The following is a 22,220-nucleotide window of genomic DNA, read 5'->3' on the forward strand; positions in this document are numbered from 1 at the left end:
ATGCTTTCTAATATGTTACGTAGCCTAATGGTAGCCTATTTGTTTGTGTATAAAAGGATTGAAACAACTGTTGCGGACAACACTATAGCTAGGGGAATTCTTAGGTAATGGACAGTGTCAAATTTCTTGACTTGAAGAGAAGATATAGACGAGTAAAGAAATGAATCATACATTTACGTAGATTACGATATAATTCCAATATAACAATACAGTCAGCAACTAATTTTAAGTGGTTGTAGGGTAATACTAAACAAATTCAAATCTATATATATAAAAGAGAACGCACAAAATCCTTTGTCCGCTCATCACGCTAATACGGCTGAACCGATTTCTTTCATTTTTGGGGGGTTGTTAGGATTTGGACCCTAGATGGTTTTTATCATATCACTTTAATTTTCAATTACCAGTGTCTTGAGATAATTGACCAATCAGGTGTCCATACGTACAAAAAATCCTTTGTCCGCTCATCACGCTAATACGGCTGAACCGATTTCTTTCATTTTTGGGGGGTTGTTAGGATGTGGACCCTAGATGGTTTTTATCATATCACTTTAATTTTCAATTACCAGTGTCTTGAGATAATTGACCATTCAGGTGTCCATACGTACAAATCCTTTGTTATTAGTTCATCATAGGTATAAAAATAAACGTATTTATATGCAACCCGCATGACCCTGTGACTCGGCGGGTTAACATAACTGACAGGCGCTATAAATCACTTGAAAGCGAAAAAGTAAAAATTATCTAAGTAACAAAGTTTATTGCGTTCCGGGATGACCGCAGCGAAGCGGGGCGGGTTGGGGTGACCGCAGCGAAGCGGGGCGGGTTAACATAAATGACAGGCGATATAATGTTAACATTAGTGCAATCTTCTATGGTTTTTATCATATCACTTGAAAGCGAAAAAGTAAAAATTATCTAAGTAACAAAGTTTATTGCGTTCCGGGGTGACCGCAGCGAAGCGGGGTGAACGCTGCTAGTTTTAAATATAAGTGACATTACACCGTAAAAAAAATGTTGTGTTTCGTTGCGTAACAGCGACGTAAGGGAGTTGGTTTAGAAAATTGAGAATTGCCTAAACAATCTTAATCAGGTTTCGGAAGAAAGAAGTTCTCAATTTAGTGTAAACTCAATCTTATTCGTGAAGTTGGAATAGTTAACATTAACCGAGACTTTATTATATTTTTCCAGTTATATGTTATTATTGTTCCTATTTTTGGTTCATTTTCTAGTTATGCATTTTATATTTTAAATATTTTAAACTTTTACACACCACTTACTTAAATGATTTATTTTCTTTTTTTACTTTCGTGTTTCGATAAATTTATTCTAAACCTTAGGTTTTTATAGGAGCTTTATGGAGTTTAATAGGAGTTTAGGAAGACGTAAAGAGGCCTATGATATTTTGTTGTTAGTACGTCCGTCTATCCTTCCGTTCATCCCTCGACTGAGTTTGGATATTGCGTCAAACAGTTAATACCATATCTCACAGAAATATTTCACGTGATCCATTCTTGTCTGTTTACTAGAGTTTATTTTGATTTATTAGTATACAGTAAGTACCAAGCTATTGACCATATATTGACGAAGCAAATAGGTTCGTTGCTTTGTCCTTATTAAACACTCAGTAACTAATTCATGTATTTGAATGCAATATTCAACTATCAGAACTAATATCAATATAGTAACTAATATTCAATTTACGGTAAACATGAACAGTTTTTAATTACAAGATTATAGCAATATTTTTCCTAAATATAATTCTGCCAATTATATACGAATCTAAGGGTTTAAAATGAACTCCAAAATTTACAGATGTATGTCTCCTAGTACTACCCAACACGTAATATTTTAATCTTTTAGTACTTCGATAATATAAGAGTGGGTCAAGACTAGTATTTAAACATTCTTGAACAGTGGACCATGATACATTGCTATTTTAAAGGTGTGGGTTAATAAACCCATGTATAGGATCATGTGCAATGACAAAGCCTCATATAAAATCCTTTAAAATTTCATGTTCTGGAATACCCACCGAAGAAAAAAAAGTGAATTCAGTAAGTTTTCATGAACCCACACTCTGGTTCTACACACTTCTCCAAATTTTATTTTTGGTAATCACAACAATTGAAGAATATGGTTTTATACAACCCATTTGAAAATATTTTGGTGGACCAACTTATTGCTATCAACGTTTAGACAGCGTTGATATGCTGCGTCTCAGTAGAGAAATGATTATATTATGATTAGTCTACATGATTGGCTGAAATTCATTGTACATTTGAAGAAAATTGGATGTTTAAAGGCTAGAAAAGAAGGAAGGTATTATGAATGAAACGTTGCGATGATACAAAATACGCAAAAAGCAAAGTATTTACGAAACACTTCATCGATTTGCATTATACGCTTTTCGTGTTATCGTTCTCAGAAACAAACACTACACCATTTGTTAAACTTTGGTTAGAGAAACCGGTGGAGTATCGGTATCGTGCTAGACTCCCAAATGGAAAATATCGGTTCAATTTCCATTTCAGGTAGTATTATTTTTTCGTATAAAGTAATAGCTGCAAACAGAGATGCACCTACGGTTGGAGAACTTACAAGGTAACACCGGCGAGAATCTGAGTTAACTGTATGTGCGTTCTTCATCATGCACTGTAATGGTAAGTTGGTTTTCTATTTATGTTCGTCCTTCCCTGTCTTTCTAGACGTTTCTCTATCATGTGTTTGCATCTTTCTCTTTTCTCTCTCTCTCTCTCTCTCTCTCTCTCTCTCTCTATATATATATATATATATATATATATATATATATATATATATATATATCACACACACTTTATGTGCACCAGAGATTGATCGACCCAGTCTGGAAGATCTAGTTAACTGGAAATTTCGCAATCGTGTTTTTCGTGTTTTGGGAATAACATCTCCAGTACTAGTAATTGAATCAGCGGGTCACTATGGGTTCGAATCCTCGACCCCGTGGTGGTCGATAAGCGAACCCATGTCACAAGACTGAAGCGATGAACTGTTTCAGGTCTAACATGTTCATTTGGCGTGGGAATCCCGGGTTCGATTCGTAGTGGGAGCACATATGGTTCGGATTCCATGTTAATCAGTAGGTCCTCGTCTCGTATAGTCTCGCTGCTGAACGGAACGTTAAACTCAAAATGAACTCTAACGTGTTCATTCTATCTGTGCGAATTAGAACGTTATATCCACAATAAACGAAATCAAGACTGGTGTTAGGAACAAATAAATCTTCGGAGATGACTAGGAAATACATTTTTTGTTTTTCTCGTCTGAATTTTATTAAGAAAGAAATTTCTGTATTTTTTCACCGTCCTGGGTTTGTTTGGGTTACTTTATTACTTGGCACTCTATGTATTGTTTTTAGTTGGAATAAAGAACTATTTCAGTAAAAAATCAACGTTTATGAACAAAACTGTTACATACTGTATGAATAAAACTAATTGTAGGAAGAAACAACTGAATAGGAATCTGTTAGATTCCATTTATATAGCTTCATATTGTGGTGTCAATACGGTCCCTACTCCCAAAACTTGTGATTGTTTGCACAGAACACTTTTTGCAAGAGCGGGACTCGTGTGAATCACAATATTTTGGCATTCGGGATATGAATGGTATGTGGTTCGGATCTTGGAAACTTAGGTGAATGGATAGTTTAGTACAATGTTTGCAATAATCAGTTTGATATTTTATAGCTGCTTGTATTAGAAATTGTTATTAGTAAGCGTCTATTTGTCATTTCATCGATTTAAAGGGACGCATCCCACTCTCAGTTCTGGGACATGTCTCTCTCTCTCTCTCTCTCTCTCTCTCTATGCATATTATATATATATATATATATATATATATATATATATATATATATATATATAGAGAGAGAGAGAGAGAGAGAGAGAGAGAGAGAGAGAGAAAGAGAAAGAGAGAGCGGAAGAGAGATAAACTTTCGAACTGAAGATTGCATTCGTCTCAGAGGATAATTATCGGCAAACGTGTATAGAAATTTTGTGGCACTACTGACGTGATGGTCTCTGCAATATGCACATTTCTCAAGAAATTTGCCTATTGCAGACTCAAATGTTAGAAATTCGGGAAAGTTTCATTTTTCTGATCACCGCCCTTTGATACATACCTCTGATTATATATGCCTGCTTCTTCGTTTTCAATTAGCAGGGGCCGCGGTGGCTCAGTGGCAGAGCGTTCACCTCTGGTGCTTGGGGTCCCGGGTTCGATCCCAGCCCCCGCCAAGTGAACTTTGTGGTGGACAAACACCGTGTGCGTGGGTTTTCTCGGGGTTCTCCCGTTTCCTCCCACTTACTTCATTCCACCATTTCATTCATTACTCATCATCACCGTCTCCTTTAGCCTAACCGGCATAACCGTGGGACGTAAAACTCAAAGATTTCATTTCATTTTTCGTTTTCAATTAGCATATTAAACGCTCTGTTTTACCACCTCTTATGTTCTGTATGCATTATTAACAAATATAAAAAAAATACTCCTTGGAGTGGATTTAAACTGATGTTCTTTGGAATTATAATCTAGCGTCTTAACCACTACACTAAGACCTCTGCTTGTCAAGTATTCAGTTGTTGGCATATTTTTTCCCATTTAAATGAAATTAAATGAAATATGTAAGTTTTACGTCCCACAGTTATGCCGGTTAGGCTAAAGGAAAGTGATTATGAGAAATGAATGAAATGGTGGAATGAAGAAAGTGAGAGGAAACGTAAGAATCCCGAGAAAACCCACGCACACGGTGTTTGTCCACCACGAAGTTCACTTGGCGGGGCTGGGATCAAACCCGGGACCCCAAGTACCAGAGGTGAACGGTCTACCACTGAGCCACAGCGGTCCCTGCGCTCCTAAAATATGCGCAGCAGAATAGCTCTATGATTAAGGTCTTAAGTTTTATGTTTAAAGGCGGGATGTAAAATGTATTCATATCAGTTTATTAAGTATTTTTATGTAAAATTCATTAAGTTGAACATAAAGTATCAGAGAATAGTTAATAAATACAAGATGTACATAAATTGTGAATAGCAAATTTTACATGTAGTATGTAGATCACAGTAAGGGGAGCACGAACAAAAATAGATGGAAACTTCTGATTGAAACTTGTCACATATCCAATGCATAAATAAATAGGAGTTTATTCCAATGAAATCAAGATTGACAACAAGCAACATACTCTTTAGCCACAAAAAATTAGTATATTTTATTTTCTAGAAAAGTACACATGAGAAATTTGTCTATCATTTTGTTCAATTTGATTATATTTACACATTATCAAAATTCAATTTATCTAAATGGAAATTAAATTTTGAGAGTTAGTTATAATTTTAGCTTTTATCTCATTACTCATACACTGTGTTTTCTCGTTGCCACTATCATAAATGATAGCTTAATTGGAATAAATTTCAATACCAGTTTCAAAGTAAATAACTAGCACGGTTCTCATACGACATCAGCGTTTAGGTTTGAAAATTAATTGATCTATCTCTGTTTAATCGAAAATTCAATTCCTTTCACACCCACGCATATTACGCGTTGAAAGCTAGTAACATTGTAGATCTTAACTCATTTGGCGCTTAATATTGTGATATAACTATGAGAATAACATATGTTTTATACAATACGGAAGTCACATGATTACCAGAACAATGATGTACTAATTTATTCTAATAGATTGTGCTCCACCGATGGAGTATAAAATGTGTGGATCCGTCTGCAAAACATCATGCGAAGCGAAATATAATCCTGAAATATGCACAAATGAGTGCGAGCCTGGATGTTTTTGTCAAGAGGGATACAGAGCTGTTTCAAGTACATTTAATACATTTATCTGCGTGCCAGAATCTGAATGTCATCGTAAGTATACATTTAATGATTAATTGTTTAATTTATTTCAAAAGTCTAATAGTGTTCACATTCCGATTGCTGTTTTGAGGTAAAGCTCTTATCTGAGCAATTACAGCTCAAAAATGTGTGTTTGAGTTTCAGTCACAATGGGCATTTTCGAAATGTGTAATTAGGGTTCCTGTCACAACGGCATGGCACGTCCCCCACGTTAAGTATGGAGGAGAAGGCCTCTAGGTATAGAGATTAGCTGCGAATATATTGAAAAAGTAGCCGCTGACAGACTACCAGGGGCGATTCTCGAACTTGCTGGTTCGGTGTGAGGCTTAAAACTCATCCTGTGAAAGACACTTGTTAATGAAGATTCACAGAAGCATTGGATCAGGACTACTAACTTGCCCCTCAGTAATGTAAAATGGACATGAGAATTGGAATATGGAATATAAGGTGTTTTCATAGAGCAGGTGCGTTGAAATCTGTAATAATTGATTTAGCGAAGTATAGGACAGTCTTGGTACGAATTCAGAAAGTTAAAAAGGAAAGGAAGCTGTGAATTTCGGAAATTTCTCATTCTTTTACAGTTAAGAAAATAAAAGTGACCAAGTAAAAACAGGAATTTTCGTTTCCAAACGAATAAAATCAGCAGTTAAACAGGTTACATATGTTAATGATAGAGGCTTTCTTTTATTACTCTTAAGGGTCGTGTACATGTCCCAACAAGATAAGGATAGCGATATAAATGACAGTTTTTACGAGGCAGTAGAACGGGAATTTAACGAACTCCTACGATACTATATGTAAATTCTATTAAGGTATTTCAATGCGAAGATGGAGCTAGATGATATTTTCAACCGATCATAGGGAACAAACGTATGCATAAGGGAAGTAATAACTACAGCCCGGATTTATATACAAAATGCATGTTTATAGTAACATGCAGAAACGTATGGAAAATGTTTTCTTCTTTCCGACGAACTTGCAAGCATTCATTTGAGACGCATGTGATGGTGCGTATAATTGCATGCCTTGAGTGAATTTCGATGTGCAAGCATATTTCATAAACTTTGCAGGATACTGCATATTTCCTAATTTTATTGCTGTATACTACCATATTTGAGAGTATATTACAAGAAAGTAGATTATATTTAAAGTGAACTGTCTCACTTTGTAAACGCAGATGTAGGATAAAATGTCGTATAGAATAATAGAAGAAATGTTGTATCCTATCATAATATAGTCCACCTGACTTGTCTTGCGCACGGTTTTCGTTGTGTAGCAGAAACAACAGATACTAATATCTAGCATAAGACGCGCATGTATTAAATGTAAAAAAGTATTTGTGAAAGCTCCATTGCACGTACGTATCTTTTGCGAAGTTGCGAGAAATGTTCCAGTACCTTCTCAACCATTGGAGCTTGTGGCTAGAAGCTGTGCCATATTATGCAGATAACTTAAAGCAAGTGAAAACAACTCTAGACTCACTAAGTCTCGATGATGCAGCCGCTATTTATGTGTCTCAAAAATATTTCCCTTCAGGTGGCATTGAGAACAAATTTAAGTATAACCACTTCTCGAGAATACCTGAAATTATCAGACACTTGGAATCCCGTAAGAATATTTTGCATAATTCACTCTCCTTATTGGGCGAATTATCGCAGACTTTGTTCAGTGAAACAACTCACGGTCTTGGGAAAATAGCGTCAGATAAACTTTACAAGGTATTAGGCAAAAATCCCGGTTACAAAACAATCTGTGGCATTGCAAATGTACTTTGCGGTGAAAAAATGGAATTGTAAGAGAACGTAACACAGGAAGACATTTGTTGGTTTTCATATGTACCAGTGAGTTCTACTTATTTATAACGAAACTTGTCGACGTACAAAATGTTTCTTATTCATAAACAAAGAGCGTTGACAGAAGAATTCCTGAGGAAGATGTTTAGAGTTCATTGCAACAGAGATCATTAAGATATTTTTGTAAGAAACTGACATTTTATTTTCTTAGTGTATATTTCAGTGCATGTTAAAAATTTTAAATGCATTTCTTAGTGCATATTTGTGTTATTTTTCGTGCATATTTACATGGATATTTTGGGGTTTGTTTGTGCATGGAAATCCGGGCCCTAGTAATGATAATGGCGTTAGACTCGTGAACTTTGCAATATCCAAAAACATTATCGTGAAGAGTACAAAATTCCCACATCGCGACATTCATAAACATATTTGTACTTCACCATGTGGAAACACACATAATCAAATTCATCACCTTTTAGTAGAGAGAAGAAGACAGTCTAGCATAAATGATATTCGGTCGTTCAGAGGTGCTGACTGTGACATTGCTTATTATCTGGTAGCAGCAACAATAACAGAGAGAGTATCGTAGAATAAAAAAGATATTTATCACCTGAAAGTTAAGACGTTTAATTTAAAGAAAATAGAGAAGAACTAGATGAGAGTGGAATACGAGATTAAAATATCGAATAGATTCTCAGTTTAAAAGATTCGGAGTGCACTAGTGTTGATTATACCTTGTTGAAATTAGGAATGACGTTAAACTTTCAACAAAAGAAAAAAAATTGCGGCATACAGAAATACGTAGGGAATACCATGGCTCTATCAGGAATATACTAAACCTGCAGAAGCGTTACAAACTGAATCAGCTAGAAAATTCAAACGAAATAATTACACAAAATTTCATCGACATCAGTCGGGAAAATTTCAAAATTTCTAAAAGAGATGAATGTGCTTTTTTGAAAGCTGAGATCATTGAACTTGAAGATGATAGAATAAAAATAAAAACATTCAGGACATGTATAAGGTTATCAACGAATCTAAGAAAGGTTATCAACCTCGCGCTTGTATATTAAAGAAAGCCGACGAAACAATTCTCACTGATACAGATAGCAACTTGAATAATGAAAAGATTTCTTTAACGATTTGCTTAACACGCAGCCAGAAACTAATGTTTGTGGAGAAAGGGGAATGTACATAGGAGAACTGTATATTCCACAGCCTAATGCAACACAAGAAGAAATTGCTGTAAAGATATTAAAGAAACCCAATCTTCGGGTGTCAACGGAATTCCTGCTGAGTTCATTCTAGCTGGACGGAACAAAATGTGGAACAAGATACACATAATCCGTTTTCTTACCTAGAAGAAGGCGTAATTGCCACAGGAGTATAAATAATTAAATATTGTTCTAATTTGCAAGCAAGGCGACAAAACTGAACATTTTAATAGGACGTTCGGGTTTGAAACTGACTACAGCTCGGATAGGTATGAAAAGTTGCACGACAATATTACAGAACATCGAGTACCGAAAAAGCTACTTACATTAATTAAGACGTGTTTAAATTAATCCCAATGTAAAGTCCAAGAACGCAACTTCCTTTTCACGATGCTTTACGTCTTGAATGGTCGCCATTATTATTTAACTTTATTCTCGAGGACGCTATAAGGGAAATCAAAGATATCAACCAGGACTGTAAGCTAAATGGCATTCCCAGGTTACGGCGTATTTTGATGAAATAAATCTGATAGGGGCTGACAGGAGAACAGTAGAAAGAAATACAGAGGTGTTATTAACTGCGTGAAGGGCCTGGGTTTAGAAGTAAATGCATAGAAAACTAAGTAGATAGTATTTCGCTATAATCGTGATAATGCAAAATACGGATAAGTCAAAATATGAAATAATACTTTCGATAAAGTGGATACTTTAAAATATTTAGGGTCAATATTAAAAGACCAACACCGTATTCAGGAAGAAATTAAATGTAGACTGAAAGAAGGGAATTCGTGTTATTATTCCGTTCAAAATCTTTTGTCGTCGCAAAATTTGTCGAGAAATAAGGAGCTCAATAAAAGATAATACTGTATGTTCTGCTGTATCATTGCGAAACATGGTTGCTTACTCTGAGAGAAGAACGCAGACTGAAAGTATTTGAGAGTAAAATCCAGCGACAAATATTGAGACCCAAGAGGAACAGGAATGAGGAATGGAAGAAAATTCTTAACGTATAATTGCATATTTTGTACCGTTGACCGAACATTGCTATGGTCATCAAGTCTAGGAGGTTCAAATGGGCAGATCATGTAGCCAGAATGGAATATAGTAGGAATGCTTTAAAAGTTTTAACTGGAAATTCAATCGGAAAATGATCATTAGAAAGACCTAGACGGAGATGGGAGGACAATATTAAGATAGATCTCGCAGAAATAGGAATACCAAATAGAAAATTGATGGAGTTGGCCAAGGAGAGAAGCCAATGGAGAGCTTTTGGGAACGCGGCATTGACACTTCGGGTACGGTAAGTCATGGAATTAGTTATTAGTTATGAAAATTAAAAAAAAATGTTTAACATATAAATATAGAATTTCTATGATTTAAGATTAGAGCTTTGTTAGGAGTTTACGGGACATTTTTTTTAAATGTGCAAATTTACCAAATTGCCTGAGTTAGTTTTAAGAATATCGTCCAAAACGACACTCACTCGCCCAAAGATCAAACTACCCATTGTGGAATTTTTAGGGCAAATGAGTTGTGTCAATTATGTCAGGATATTAATAGCATATTTATATATATGAAGTAGAAGAAACTCGAAAAGGTCAGTTTTGAGAAAACTTTGCGAAAGAGCTAACCCTAGGAGCAAACTAGTATTTCTGGAATTTAGTTGCAGTCCTTTCAGTGAACATTCGATATTTTTATTATTTCTGCCCGTTAGTAAACTACTCCCATTTTTCTGGATTGGACGAAATTTGAAGTCTGGCGGATGTTAGAAAAGCATTAAGTTTAACATTCCGTATTGATACGTTAAAGAGTGTAGTCTATAGACAAGTGTACATAAGGCAGACAGAGATTATTGAGTTTGTAAGAAAAAAATGATTTGTATGAAAGGTAATGAAATAAATGGTTTAACTAATACTGTTAAAAAATTCGGAAATTATCATACCAGAAAATATTAAATAAATAATTGCTATTATAAATCCGATAGTAAGAAAAAAATAAAAATGGCAGAAAATAAATTATGAAAAATGTACAGGACTATATGGATATCTGAAGGATCTATTTCAGATGATCCTGTACTTAAGCAACATTCCAAGTTATTGAGTAAAAATTAAATTCAAATAATTATTTTAGTAAAGATAATCTTATCCAAATTAGTTTTACCCATTATTAAATATAAAGATATCATAGTACTACGACTGTAAATAACCAAGAGAGATTAAAAGTCTATAATACACTTTTGTATAAGTCATTTTCCGCAATTTTCAATGTTTTTCTGACGATCGAATTTATAATAGCATTTTAGTTACTTATACAGGGTGTTTCAAAACAACACTGACAACGTTTGGGAAATGATTCCTGACACCAAAATAAGATGAAAAGTATAGATCAACCTACGTGCACAAATCCTTCTTTTCGGAGTTATAGCCTGCTGAAAACATGAAAAAATGAACTTTAAAGATCCATAGCTCCAAAACTATCGAACCTCAAGTAGTCGGGTGAAGACTTTATTTAGGAACTAGTATGTTCTCTATCTAAATATCCATGCTTCACAATCCTGCTGCACATGCGGATTTTTTTTTTTTTTTACAGAGGTAGTTGGTGAGTACTTCAAATTAAATTCCTGTAGCCAAGCTGCCTCTATAAAAATTGAACTTGAGTATCTTAGGGTTCTGAAACATGTATTTTTGGATAGGGCACATATCAGTTCTTAACTAAAGTTTTGACCCAACTACGGTAGGTCCCTTAGTTTTGGAGCTATGGGCCTTGAAATTTCACTTTATCATGTTTTCAGCAGCCTATAACTCCGAAAGGAAGCATTTGTGCAACCAAGTTGGTCTATACTTTTTGTGTTATTTTAGGGTTGGGAATGATCTCCCAAAAGCTGTCGGTGTTGTTTTGAAACACCCTATGTCTATATATATATATATATATATATATATATATATATATATATATATATATATACGTGTGGTGACTGAAAATTTTTGAGCCTTGAGGAAACTGTAAGAAGTACAGATTTGGTAATACCTTTATTTTTCAACATAATCCCCTTGGACAGCAACACACTTGCTCCAATGGTGCTGCAGTGCTCTTATTGCAGTAGAAAAAATAACCCTTAGTTCTGAGCACAGAAACTCCTCCACGGCTGTCATGACGTCATTATCACGTTTAAATCGTCGTCCTGCTAGAGCCATTTTTACATTAGGAACAAGTGAAAGTCTGAGGGGGCCAGACTTGGAGAACAGGGTGGATGAGAAACGAGTTCAAAGCCGCATTCGTAAATAGCAGCCATGGCAACTGCTGATGTGTGGCCGAGAGCATTGTCATGATGGTAGATAAAGCTTCTGAACATCATTTGTGGAATATTTTTTTGAAATTTCCTCGAAGTTTTTTCAAAAGCTCACTATAGTATTGTCCTGTGATTGTATGACCCCTTTGCACGTAATCATTGAATAACACAACTTGGGAATCCCAAAAAACAGAGCTGATCACTTTGCTAGTGGAGGGGATCACCTTTTCATCCTTTGGGTAAGCGGAGGAGGGGTACTTCCATTATTTGGATTGTTGTGTTTTTTCTGGCTGGTAATGGTGTATCCAAAGCTCGTCCATAGTGATGAATTGACAGAGGAAATCGTCCATATTACGTTCTAACAGTTTTAAATTGTCCACGGATAGGAGGTAACGAGTGTGTTTTTGTTCGGGAGTCTGAAGGCATGGGACCCATCGAGAAGAAACTTTCGATAAATCAAGCTCATTCTTCAGAATAAGATCTGCTTGCTCCTGTGGTATGCTCAGCCTGTTTGCAATCTGTCGGTTCGGCAATTGGCGATCTTCCATGATTCTACCAATTACCAGGCCAATGTTTTCCGTTGTGGTAGCACTTGATGGTCTAGCAGACCTCGGATCATCTTCAACACTCTGCCCACCACATTTAAATTCGTGCACCCTTTCTTTGATGGTGGATATGAAGTGCCAGATTTACCAACGATATTGGCCGCCGACATTCCTTTTAATTGCAGATACTCGATTACTGACCTGTACTTGATCTTTTTCATTTTCCCAACTTCTACATTCCCACCCACTTCAAGAGCCTGTAAGAGAGGAAACAAATTACTTAGAAACAAGAGCTTGATACACATTAATATCAAAGGTTGTACTATTCTAATACATATAGTTATTCTATTCTAGATGCTCATTTTCGGTGTTAGGCTCAAAACTTTTCAGTCACTCCTCATATATATATGGTGTTGCAAAATAACTAATAAAACTCGTGGCATATGACTCCTGCCACTGAGACAAGAAAGAGTCATTTTGAAATTCTGCAATCGGACATACTTTCTTATCTACAAGTTGTCGAAAGCTTGGAAAATTAACTTTCGGATGTCAATATTGCAAACTATCCAAGGTACAGAGCGCAGGTAAAAAATAACGAAAATATGCAGAACTCAAAATTGCATGAGCAAGGGATTCCTCAAGTGACCGTATACATCAATGAAAACTTGGCGTAAGGAGTAGCATTAAGGACATGAAAGGCATTGCCAATTCACCAATAATGTTACTACAAACTAATGCAAGATTCTGTACAGGGTTGCATGCCAAGAATGGTGGAACATCTGAAGCACAGTTGGAATGCAACGGTACTCACAGGTAAAGGGTCCAACTGATGAATCGAATTCCGAGATGAGATTTAGTGCGCCTGATAGAGAATGTAATATATATATATATATATATATATATATATATATATGTGTGTGTGTGTGTGTGTATATATATATGCCAAGTTATATAGTAGATCGCGAACCTCTGAAATAGGCCATTTTGAAATATGTGATTTTTTTTACATGCAAAAGTAGACATGCAGCACATGTGCTTAGATTGTGTTTTGATCAAGGTTGCTGTGCTGCTGTCCACGTTGTCACATCACTAACCGTTGATGAATTATGACCCGTTTTATCCCTTTGGATACCATCAAAACACATTCTTGTAATGATTACCCTGTCCAACAATAGTGTGTTCCATGTACATCTTCCACTCATCATGCACTGCCAGCAATGTCCTTGGACACAGAATCGTATGTATTCTCTATGCGTTGCACGAGATATGATAAAGTCCAGACGGTGTATACTATGGACTGAAGATGGCCCCACATGAAAAATTGAGATCCGAAGAGCATGGTGGCAACTCCACCTGTCCCCGACGCCCATTCCACCTCCAAGGGAACTATTGATCCTGGTACTCCCCGCAGTCCGTAATGGGGAGAGGTTTCTACCTATTTTTTTTGTGCATGAACATATGTTTGTTCCTATATGTTCATCGTATCGAGTAGATTTGATTCGGATGTTCGAATAACACGTTTATGTCCGTTCCTTGTGAGCTGGGAAGATTAAATATTCTCTCATTTTGCAAGAGTGAGTCCTAAGACAGTGAGCCTCTGAGAGTTTTCTGGAAATTTGGTTAAATTTCGCCAAACAATGTACTTAAAATCAGTTTATTGCATACACTCATTTACGATATTTGCATTGTTATCTAGTTATCAGAATGGTATAACAATTCATACGCTTTATGTAATTTACATTTATATGTTCCACTATAAGTTACATGTCACATGAATGCCACAAGGTCTAACATTTTCACCTGTATTAATCGAACTATATCCCTCGTATCACAGTAGATGTGATTTGCTATCCGTGCGAGAAGATTATTATATGCACAATGTACTATGGCTAACTATGGCTAACTATGGCACCAACTACAGTATGCTAGTGGAGACATCCAGGTGGAAGCAACGATTATTTTAACGCTCTCACGATGCAATTGTGTGGGATGAATGCGTAAATATTCTTTTCTTTCCCAACACTTTGCAAATTGTTCCCTTTCCTTTTTTCTTAGAAAAAAATTAAACTTTTAATACTATAGAATTTTCCCTTACCGAGTTTTCAAAGAAGAATTCGCGGAAACTCCGAAACACATATTACCTTATTTTAAATTAAGAATTTACAGTGCATACCAAATTTTAGTCTTGGAATATAAGCAAATCCTAACATTAGGTATTTTTTGAATAAAGGATCTGGACTTTTATTATTATAGAAATTGCTCCCCTTCGTCCTGAATTCTGAACCATGTATTCCCTTTTTTAATTTAGTGTTGAAGTATAAAATTTCAAATTTTCAACTTAAGCGAATTCTCGAATTGAATATTGCATGATTAAAAATTGGAAATAACGAATTTATAGAAAATGCCCGCATTAATTTCCTGTTGGAGGGAAATATTGAAAATATCAAAATATACGTTCACTTACTGTTAGTTAACAGATCAAATACCAAATGTCACACGTATAATAAAAGCAGAATCGGAAATTAGAGATTTTTGTATAAACAAATGGAAAAGAAAATATAATAGAAATTCTTTATCCTTCCCCTTCTTAGAGGGAATTCGGAAAGTGCTGAAAATCGTACTTAGTTTTACTCCATTCCCTTAAGAAACATATTTCCAAAGAAAAATCTTACCATGTACTTTCGTAATACGAGGAACATTCTTCCCAAATATTACGTTAAGCTATAGCAGTACGGCCAGAATGTTGGTTAAAAAATCAGTTTCACTCTTTTATACTATATTTATAATACGAATATATTGTGTTGGAGAAAAGCACATTACAGCACACACGGAAAACTGTAGACTGATGGTCTATATTAGTGTAAAAGAAGTTTCACGCCATCAAAAATACATATTTGAGCAATCTGTAATGGCTGTGCAAGGAATTCCCCATAGGCACTTAAAATTGGGTTCAAAGTAGGCAAAAGCAAGCCTTTCCAACAGAAAATACAAAATGCGTTTAAGTGCTGTCGGGAGTATTAGGGTTAATAACAATAACGCGTACTGCAAAGCATTTTTTCCAGGCCTATTTCTTTTTGACAACTCTAACTCGGAAACTACGTCCTTCTCCTCCGCATGCTCTCCTGAACTATTTTCTTATTTTTTCAGGAAAACCTTCTATGAGAATATGTATGAATGTAAAGTATGTTTTTATTTATGTAAAGTATTGATATATTTACGCCATTTATGTTTGTGTGTAAACTACAATAAATTATTTATGTATTTTATCATATAATAATTTTGCTCATTTCCTAACTAGCGTGCGAAGAGAATGAAGAAAACAAACTGGATGTGTTATTCCCAGAACAAACATGTGCTCAAGACTCTATTGTCTCACATACTCTAATAAGGCATACGCGATGCGCTTGTGCAAAAGGATACGTTCGTTTAACGGCACAGGATCAATTCTGTAAATCAGTTACAGATTGTATTCATGGTAAGTATACTATAATATAATCGCCTCACAGTAAAATGTATTTAGATTAATAACCTATCTTAAGCGTGCACAGAATATTGGGCACGATGAGAAATAGTTACGTTAGCAATTAGTTCTAATAGGAAATCCAACATTTGTGAGCAATGGAAGGGATGATTGCATTGCATTGCATCAGTATATTTCTTGTTATTTATTTATATTATTCTTGCTTTCAGATGGAAAGATTATTTAAATTATGTTTGTACCTTATTTCTAATGTTTCTCCAATAAGTCCGTTCTTTGAACAGGTAGCTATTGTCATACTAAATATACGTATATTGATATAAATTTAGAAAAAAAAATATCTAAACTAAAATGTTGTAGAGACAAATTGCATATAAGTCTTAGAAAAAAAATCAGTAATCAGATGATTCTACAATAATATAAGCTATAGATGAAATATACTTCTCGCTTGTTATAATCATTAAAAATAGTTCGTGTTAAAAATTATTGAAACAAATTTTCCTTGTACATCTAAGACGAATAGTGCTAAGATCATTAAATATTTGATTTAGAGGTGAGAAATATAATACAAATGATAAGAAAATCAAAATTTCCTAGGTAGTTTGAAGAACTTGAAGGAAAATGGTAATAATTTACCAGTATCATCACGGGTAGTATTGAATATAGGGTCAATCCATGCTAAGTAATCTACAAAAAGAAAAATTGCCGCTCGACATTTTCAAGAAAATCTAATTTTTTGATTAATGTTTATCTTATATCAGAGTACTTCAAAACCACAATTCATTATTTTTTACAACAGCCCATGGCGACGCAGCGGCTGCCGCCATTCTGCGTTTTCTCTCGAGTTCAGGCATTAACGTTGTTTTGAATATCTCAGCATATATTTGTCCTACGAAATTGAAAATTGCTAAACGTCTCCAATTCGTGCAGAGCTAAAACTTTGATCTCTTAACATTTTTGCATAAAAGCATTTGAAGGGAGTGAAATCAGGGCGTACAGTAACAACATTTTTGGACATTGAAGACATGTTTGGTAAGAGGAAACAACTGACGTAGAGGTCTGAATTTGTGAATGCATGTAGTCACGTTAATACAAAATATATATATATATATATATATATATATATATATATATATATATATATATATATATATATATATATATATATATATATATATATACAGACCTGTAGCAGCTCCCAAAAGGCATGAAAAAAATTCGTAAAATTGGGGAATTATGACAATTTGGCATGTTTCAATATGCAATATCTTCAATGGGAATGGACAAAAAAATCTAAAATTTTGGGAATAGTTAGTCCTTTAGTATACTATAAGACACAACAAAGTGCGTTTTGTGCCTTTGAACAGAAGGGGGTCAAAGTATTAAATAATGACGTCATACTCTAGGAGCTGTTTTGTTAACAAATTCAACTGGAAATTCATTGTTGCGAAGTAAAATAAAGTAGGATGAATTGTTAGTCCAGTCAAGGCTCTCAAGCTCGTTTCTCTACTCTAGCTGTAGCACTGTCTTACCATACCCAGAGCAGCACTGGTGAAGAATGCCGCTATCAGTAGTAGACGATGAAAGTCAAAGTGCATATTTGACCAAAAGTCTGTGGGTACTCATTGTTCTAATCTAATTTTTAAATTGAGGAATCTAATATTTAAATTGCGGAGTGGATAAATTCACCCTTCTTATTTACGTATTAGAATTATAAGTAATAAGAAATGTGGAAAGGTAGTTAGCTACTTGTACATCATATTGCATAAAAATCGAATAGTTTCCACGTGGAACTTTTCTTATAAAGCATTGCGAGGTGACTAGGTTCAACCTCTGCCTCTTGTTAGATTTTAACTTCATTCACTGAGGCTTAGTCCTCAAAGAAAATGCATGCCATTTCGCATATATCTCAATAATTTTGGCGCAGTTGTAAAAGAAAGCCATTGTTATGTTATTATACAACACTAACCGTCAGAGAAAGGCACTTACATAGAGTAGATATTCCTTACCATTTTCAGTTTGCTGGAAATTAATTGGAGCTAATTTTTTGTTGCTCTTTAATTTAGAATTAATGATTATAGTATTAAATAATATGTAGTATTTAGCTTTCGAAGCTGTAATACAGATATATTGTATATCTGTAAGTCTTATAATCCAAGTTATTGCTATGAGAAGGGTTTTAGTTTTAAAATCGAAATTTTGTAACATGGGGATTTAGTATTGCTGTAGTTATAATGAACTACTTAATTATTGATAACACGTAAAATATACATATTGGAACATAGAACTTGCGTATGTAAAAGCAATTAGCATTAGAATCAATATAAATATAAATATCTTTGTTTTACGTTCGATCTTTCTCCTGTGTGTGTCAGATCCTTACCTAATCCCAAACCACAGTCTGTAAGAACAGTCTGTAAGAATTTTCTATCCATTTTGTCAACTTTTTAAAATTATTTCTGAAGTTATTTTATGAATCTGTTCAACATAGTCATCACCTACACACAAGGGCGCCAATAATTGGGAGCGCCGCCTCCAGCGAAGCTCATGTGCACCCCTTATTGTGTTTACGAATATACGATATTTGGAATAATTTGAATGCAATTCGTCTTAAAAACCTCATATATATATACCTTTTGCATCTGAAGGGGCCCCCAAATTTACGTAGAAATCGGCGCCCTTGTCTACGCATCCAAAACGTGATTAGGTTCTTGTGTAGGAAGACCAGTTTCAGAGACATGTTAACTTCTTGCTTTTCTATAACTGTTCAACAAACTGTTCAACTTGTGTTTTGTAATCGTCAGCTTTTGTGTTACCTAAGTACCAGGATCACAAACGAGGGATGCGAATGAAACACATGAGTAATGTAAAAGATGACTAAACCATGTATCGGGAACCTGAACCAGCACGAATTCTCTTATCAGACGGCCGAAGAATATACCATTCTACATTTTGTTGATGTTGGATTACATCATGAAGTCTAATATGAATTGAAGTACATTTATGTCTTTACTATTGATTGAAAGAGCATTTAAAGCATTCATTAGCTTTTTCCTTCCTTCTATATGGTGTCCATGTTTTCATCTGACAATGAATATCTTGTGCTCCACTATCCCATTTCCAGAAGAATCAGCAAAATTTGGAATATTTAACTCTTAATTGAGTAGTATGCCCATAATTTGCAATCAGCACGAGTTTTCATCTATGAATGTCACACTTAAAGTTTTCTAAAAATATGTTTCGTATTATGAGGTTTCTTTATCTAGGCGACATAAGTTACTGGTGCAGGTAGAAGGTATTCCCATTGCGAAACAAAACAGCTATTAGAATGTTCTTTCAAAAGTAGATAAAAGCTCTCTACTATTCTGAAACATGTACTTTACGAAGAACAGCAAACACGCCATTCACATCACAGCAGCAACAACAACAAAACAATTGTATTTTTATTCTATATAAGCATTGAATGACTGATGTTGCTTCCTGTAGTACAATGCAGTTGTATGTGAACTAAGTAAATTCCATCCAGAATTTTACCATGCGACTTATATTGCTGCACGGCTTCACATCCTATATTCATGACATCTTAAGTTAGACCTATTGTTCTGATATATGATTTTAGGGCTATTGTTATCTCTGAATGTTAATCATGTGGCGAATTTCGTACTGTTCATTCAAATTGGTATTTTGTGTTCTCCAGTTCTGAAGCAGCTATATATAAGTATCTTCCTTTTCCACTTATCATGTTTTTGAAATTAAATAAGTGGAATATTATCATTGTTATTGCATGGTTAGATAGCAAACGAAAGGTCATCAGAATACTTTTTATCATTATCAACATACGAGGGGGGACCCAAAAAAAATAACGGGAAATTCGTCGTAACTTCTTTATTTCTCAATATTTTTACACCAAATTTTCATCACCTTCAAAGTATTGTCCATGGACCGCAACGCATTTCTGCAAACGATCCTTCCATTGTTCAAAACAGTTTTGAAAATCATTTATCGGGATCTTCTTTTTGGCCTCCAGCGATTTTTGTTTTACCTCCTCCACAGTGGCAAAACCTCCTCCACTGGCTTGATTGCTGCTTTGATTCTGGGTCATAGCCATAGCACCACGATTCATCATCAGTAATCACCTTGGCAAAAAAGTCAGGGTTCTCTTTGAGCTGATTTTGAAGTTCAACACATGCCTCAAGTCGATGCTGCTTTTGCTCGTCTGTGAGAAGGCGAGGGACAAATTTGGCTGCAACCCTTCTCATGTGCAAATCTTCTGATAAAATCCTCTGAATTGAACTCCACGATATTTCAGACATCTCACAGAGTTGATTAATGGTTCGGCGACGGTCTTCACGAACGAGGGCATTGATTTTTTCGACGTTTTCGTCAGCTCTTGCCGTTGAGGGGCGTTCTGAACGGGGTTGGTCTTCAATTAACAGTTCTCCATTTTTAAAACGTGCAAACCACTCGTATACTCTGGTTTTACTTAGGGCAGCATCCCCATAAGCAGTCTTCAGCATTACAGTAGTTTCCGCGGCCGATTTCCCCAACAGGAAACCAAATTTCATAGCCGCCTTGATAATCTGCCATCACGTTTTCGCCGAACTGGATAAAGTTGGTTTACTAAACAAACTCTCAAGAGCGAACCGATGCACTCACAGCGACACAACTTCGCACACTGAGCAGGTGACATGATCGTAACGGACAATTGGTACAACAATGGGTTCCCCCACTCTCCCTCCCCACTGCAGCACAATTCCCGTTTTTTTTGGGTCCCCCCTCGTAATTATGCCTTGAAGTTGAATGAACAGAAGTATGAGCCACTTACATGGTTGACTGAGTAGTGTCATATTATCTGTGTCCTATATCTGTTAGTTTTCTTCCCTTTTATATTTCTTGGTTTATATCCAGAATCAGGTACATTTATTATTACATTGCTGATATTATATTAATTTATCCATTACATTTGCTGGATGAAATCAGCATTATCTGATAATATAAACCATGAATCATTACTTTATTAAATGAAAACGTTTCAAGAAACTTGGTAGATCTAAGAATATTACGAAAGTTATCTATTCTGCTACACAATTTATTGCAAAACAAGTAATGGAATCGAAAAAATACATATTTATCTTCTGGAGTACAACAAGTCAATTATTGGAAGATTACTTTCCTCAAATGTCATCGCTCTAAATTAGTTTGTCATTATTCTTTCAGGCTGTCCTCCAAATGAAGAATACTCCCTATGCGGAATGGAATCTGATGAGTGTGTACCCAAAGAGAAACTTGATAAAACCAAATGTAGAAGGGGATGCTTCTGCAAACAAGGATTTTTACGTGTGAACGGAACATGTGTACCAGCTGAAGACTGCCCAACATACGTTGGTAAGCAATAATCTAAGTATAATACATAATTATATTAGACATATAATAATAGATAGTATACTGGAACAAGTACTATATGAGTATCTAGTTCTTCTCATCTTCGCTTTAGCAATTCAAATTGGAAATACCATAGAGTATCTGAGCATTCTAAAAAAATTCTGAGTGTATCACACACATTATATAAGATGAAGCCAAATGTTTAGTTAGTTTGAAAAGTTTTGAGGACAATATTTCAAAGATATATTTCAGAACTCTTTGCCACTTACGATATGTGCAATATTGTTCTAAAATATTGTGCAGCTAGGGAATAAATGAGATTTTCAAAGTAGTTGCCTTTTCGAAGGCAAAATTCTACATGTATTTTCTCTTAAGTACCGATAGTCATCAAGTGACACTGAAGCTTACTAAAAACGAAGCTCTTAGCGTAGTGAAATTATATTATTTTATTTGATCGGATTGTGATAACAATATTCAAACTCGGTAAACTAGGTAATGAGATGCAATTTGTTATGTTATATACTGCATGTGCAATAGACAATTTTCCAAAATGTGTTACTACTGTTGTTTTATGCTACGTAGTTCCTCGTATATAAATGATTTTTTTACACATTTGTTTCAATACAAACTCTT

The 22,220-nt window shown here is 35.1% G+C and overlaps 1 protein-coding gene across 1 annotated transcript in view; it reads left to right on the top strand.

Moving 5' to 3' along the window:
* The window catches only part of LOC145660939 (SCO-spondin-like), an 84,827-nt gene that overhangs the window by 23,927 nt on the left and 38,680 nt on the right, over window positions 1-22,220 (top strand). Inside the window, exons 3-5 of the mRNA XM_081726379.1 lie at window positions 5,716-5,898; window positions 16,026-16,202; window positions 21,423-21,590. Coding sequence (XP_081582505.1) covers window positions 5,716-5,898; window positions 16,026-16,202; window positions 21,423-21,590 — 528 coding nt within the window. The remainder of the gene's footprint in view (window positions 1-5,715; window positions 5,899-16,025; window positions 16,203-21,422; window positions 21,591-22,220) is intronic.

This window comes from Thermobia domestica, chromosome 9, assembly GCF_964235325.1.
Source record: "Thermobia domestica chromosome 9, izTheDome1.hap1.1, whole genome shotgun sequence".
Taxonomy (NCBI): Eukaryota; Metazoa; Arthropoda; class Insecta; order Zygentoma; family Lepismatidae; genus Thermobia; species Thermobia domestica.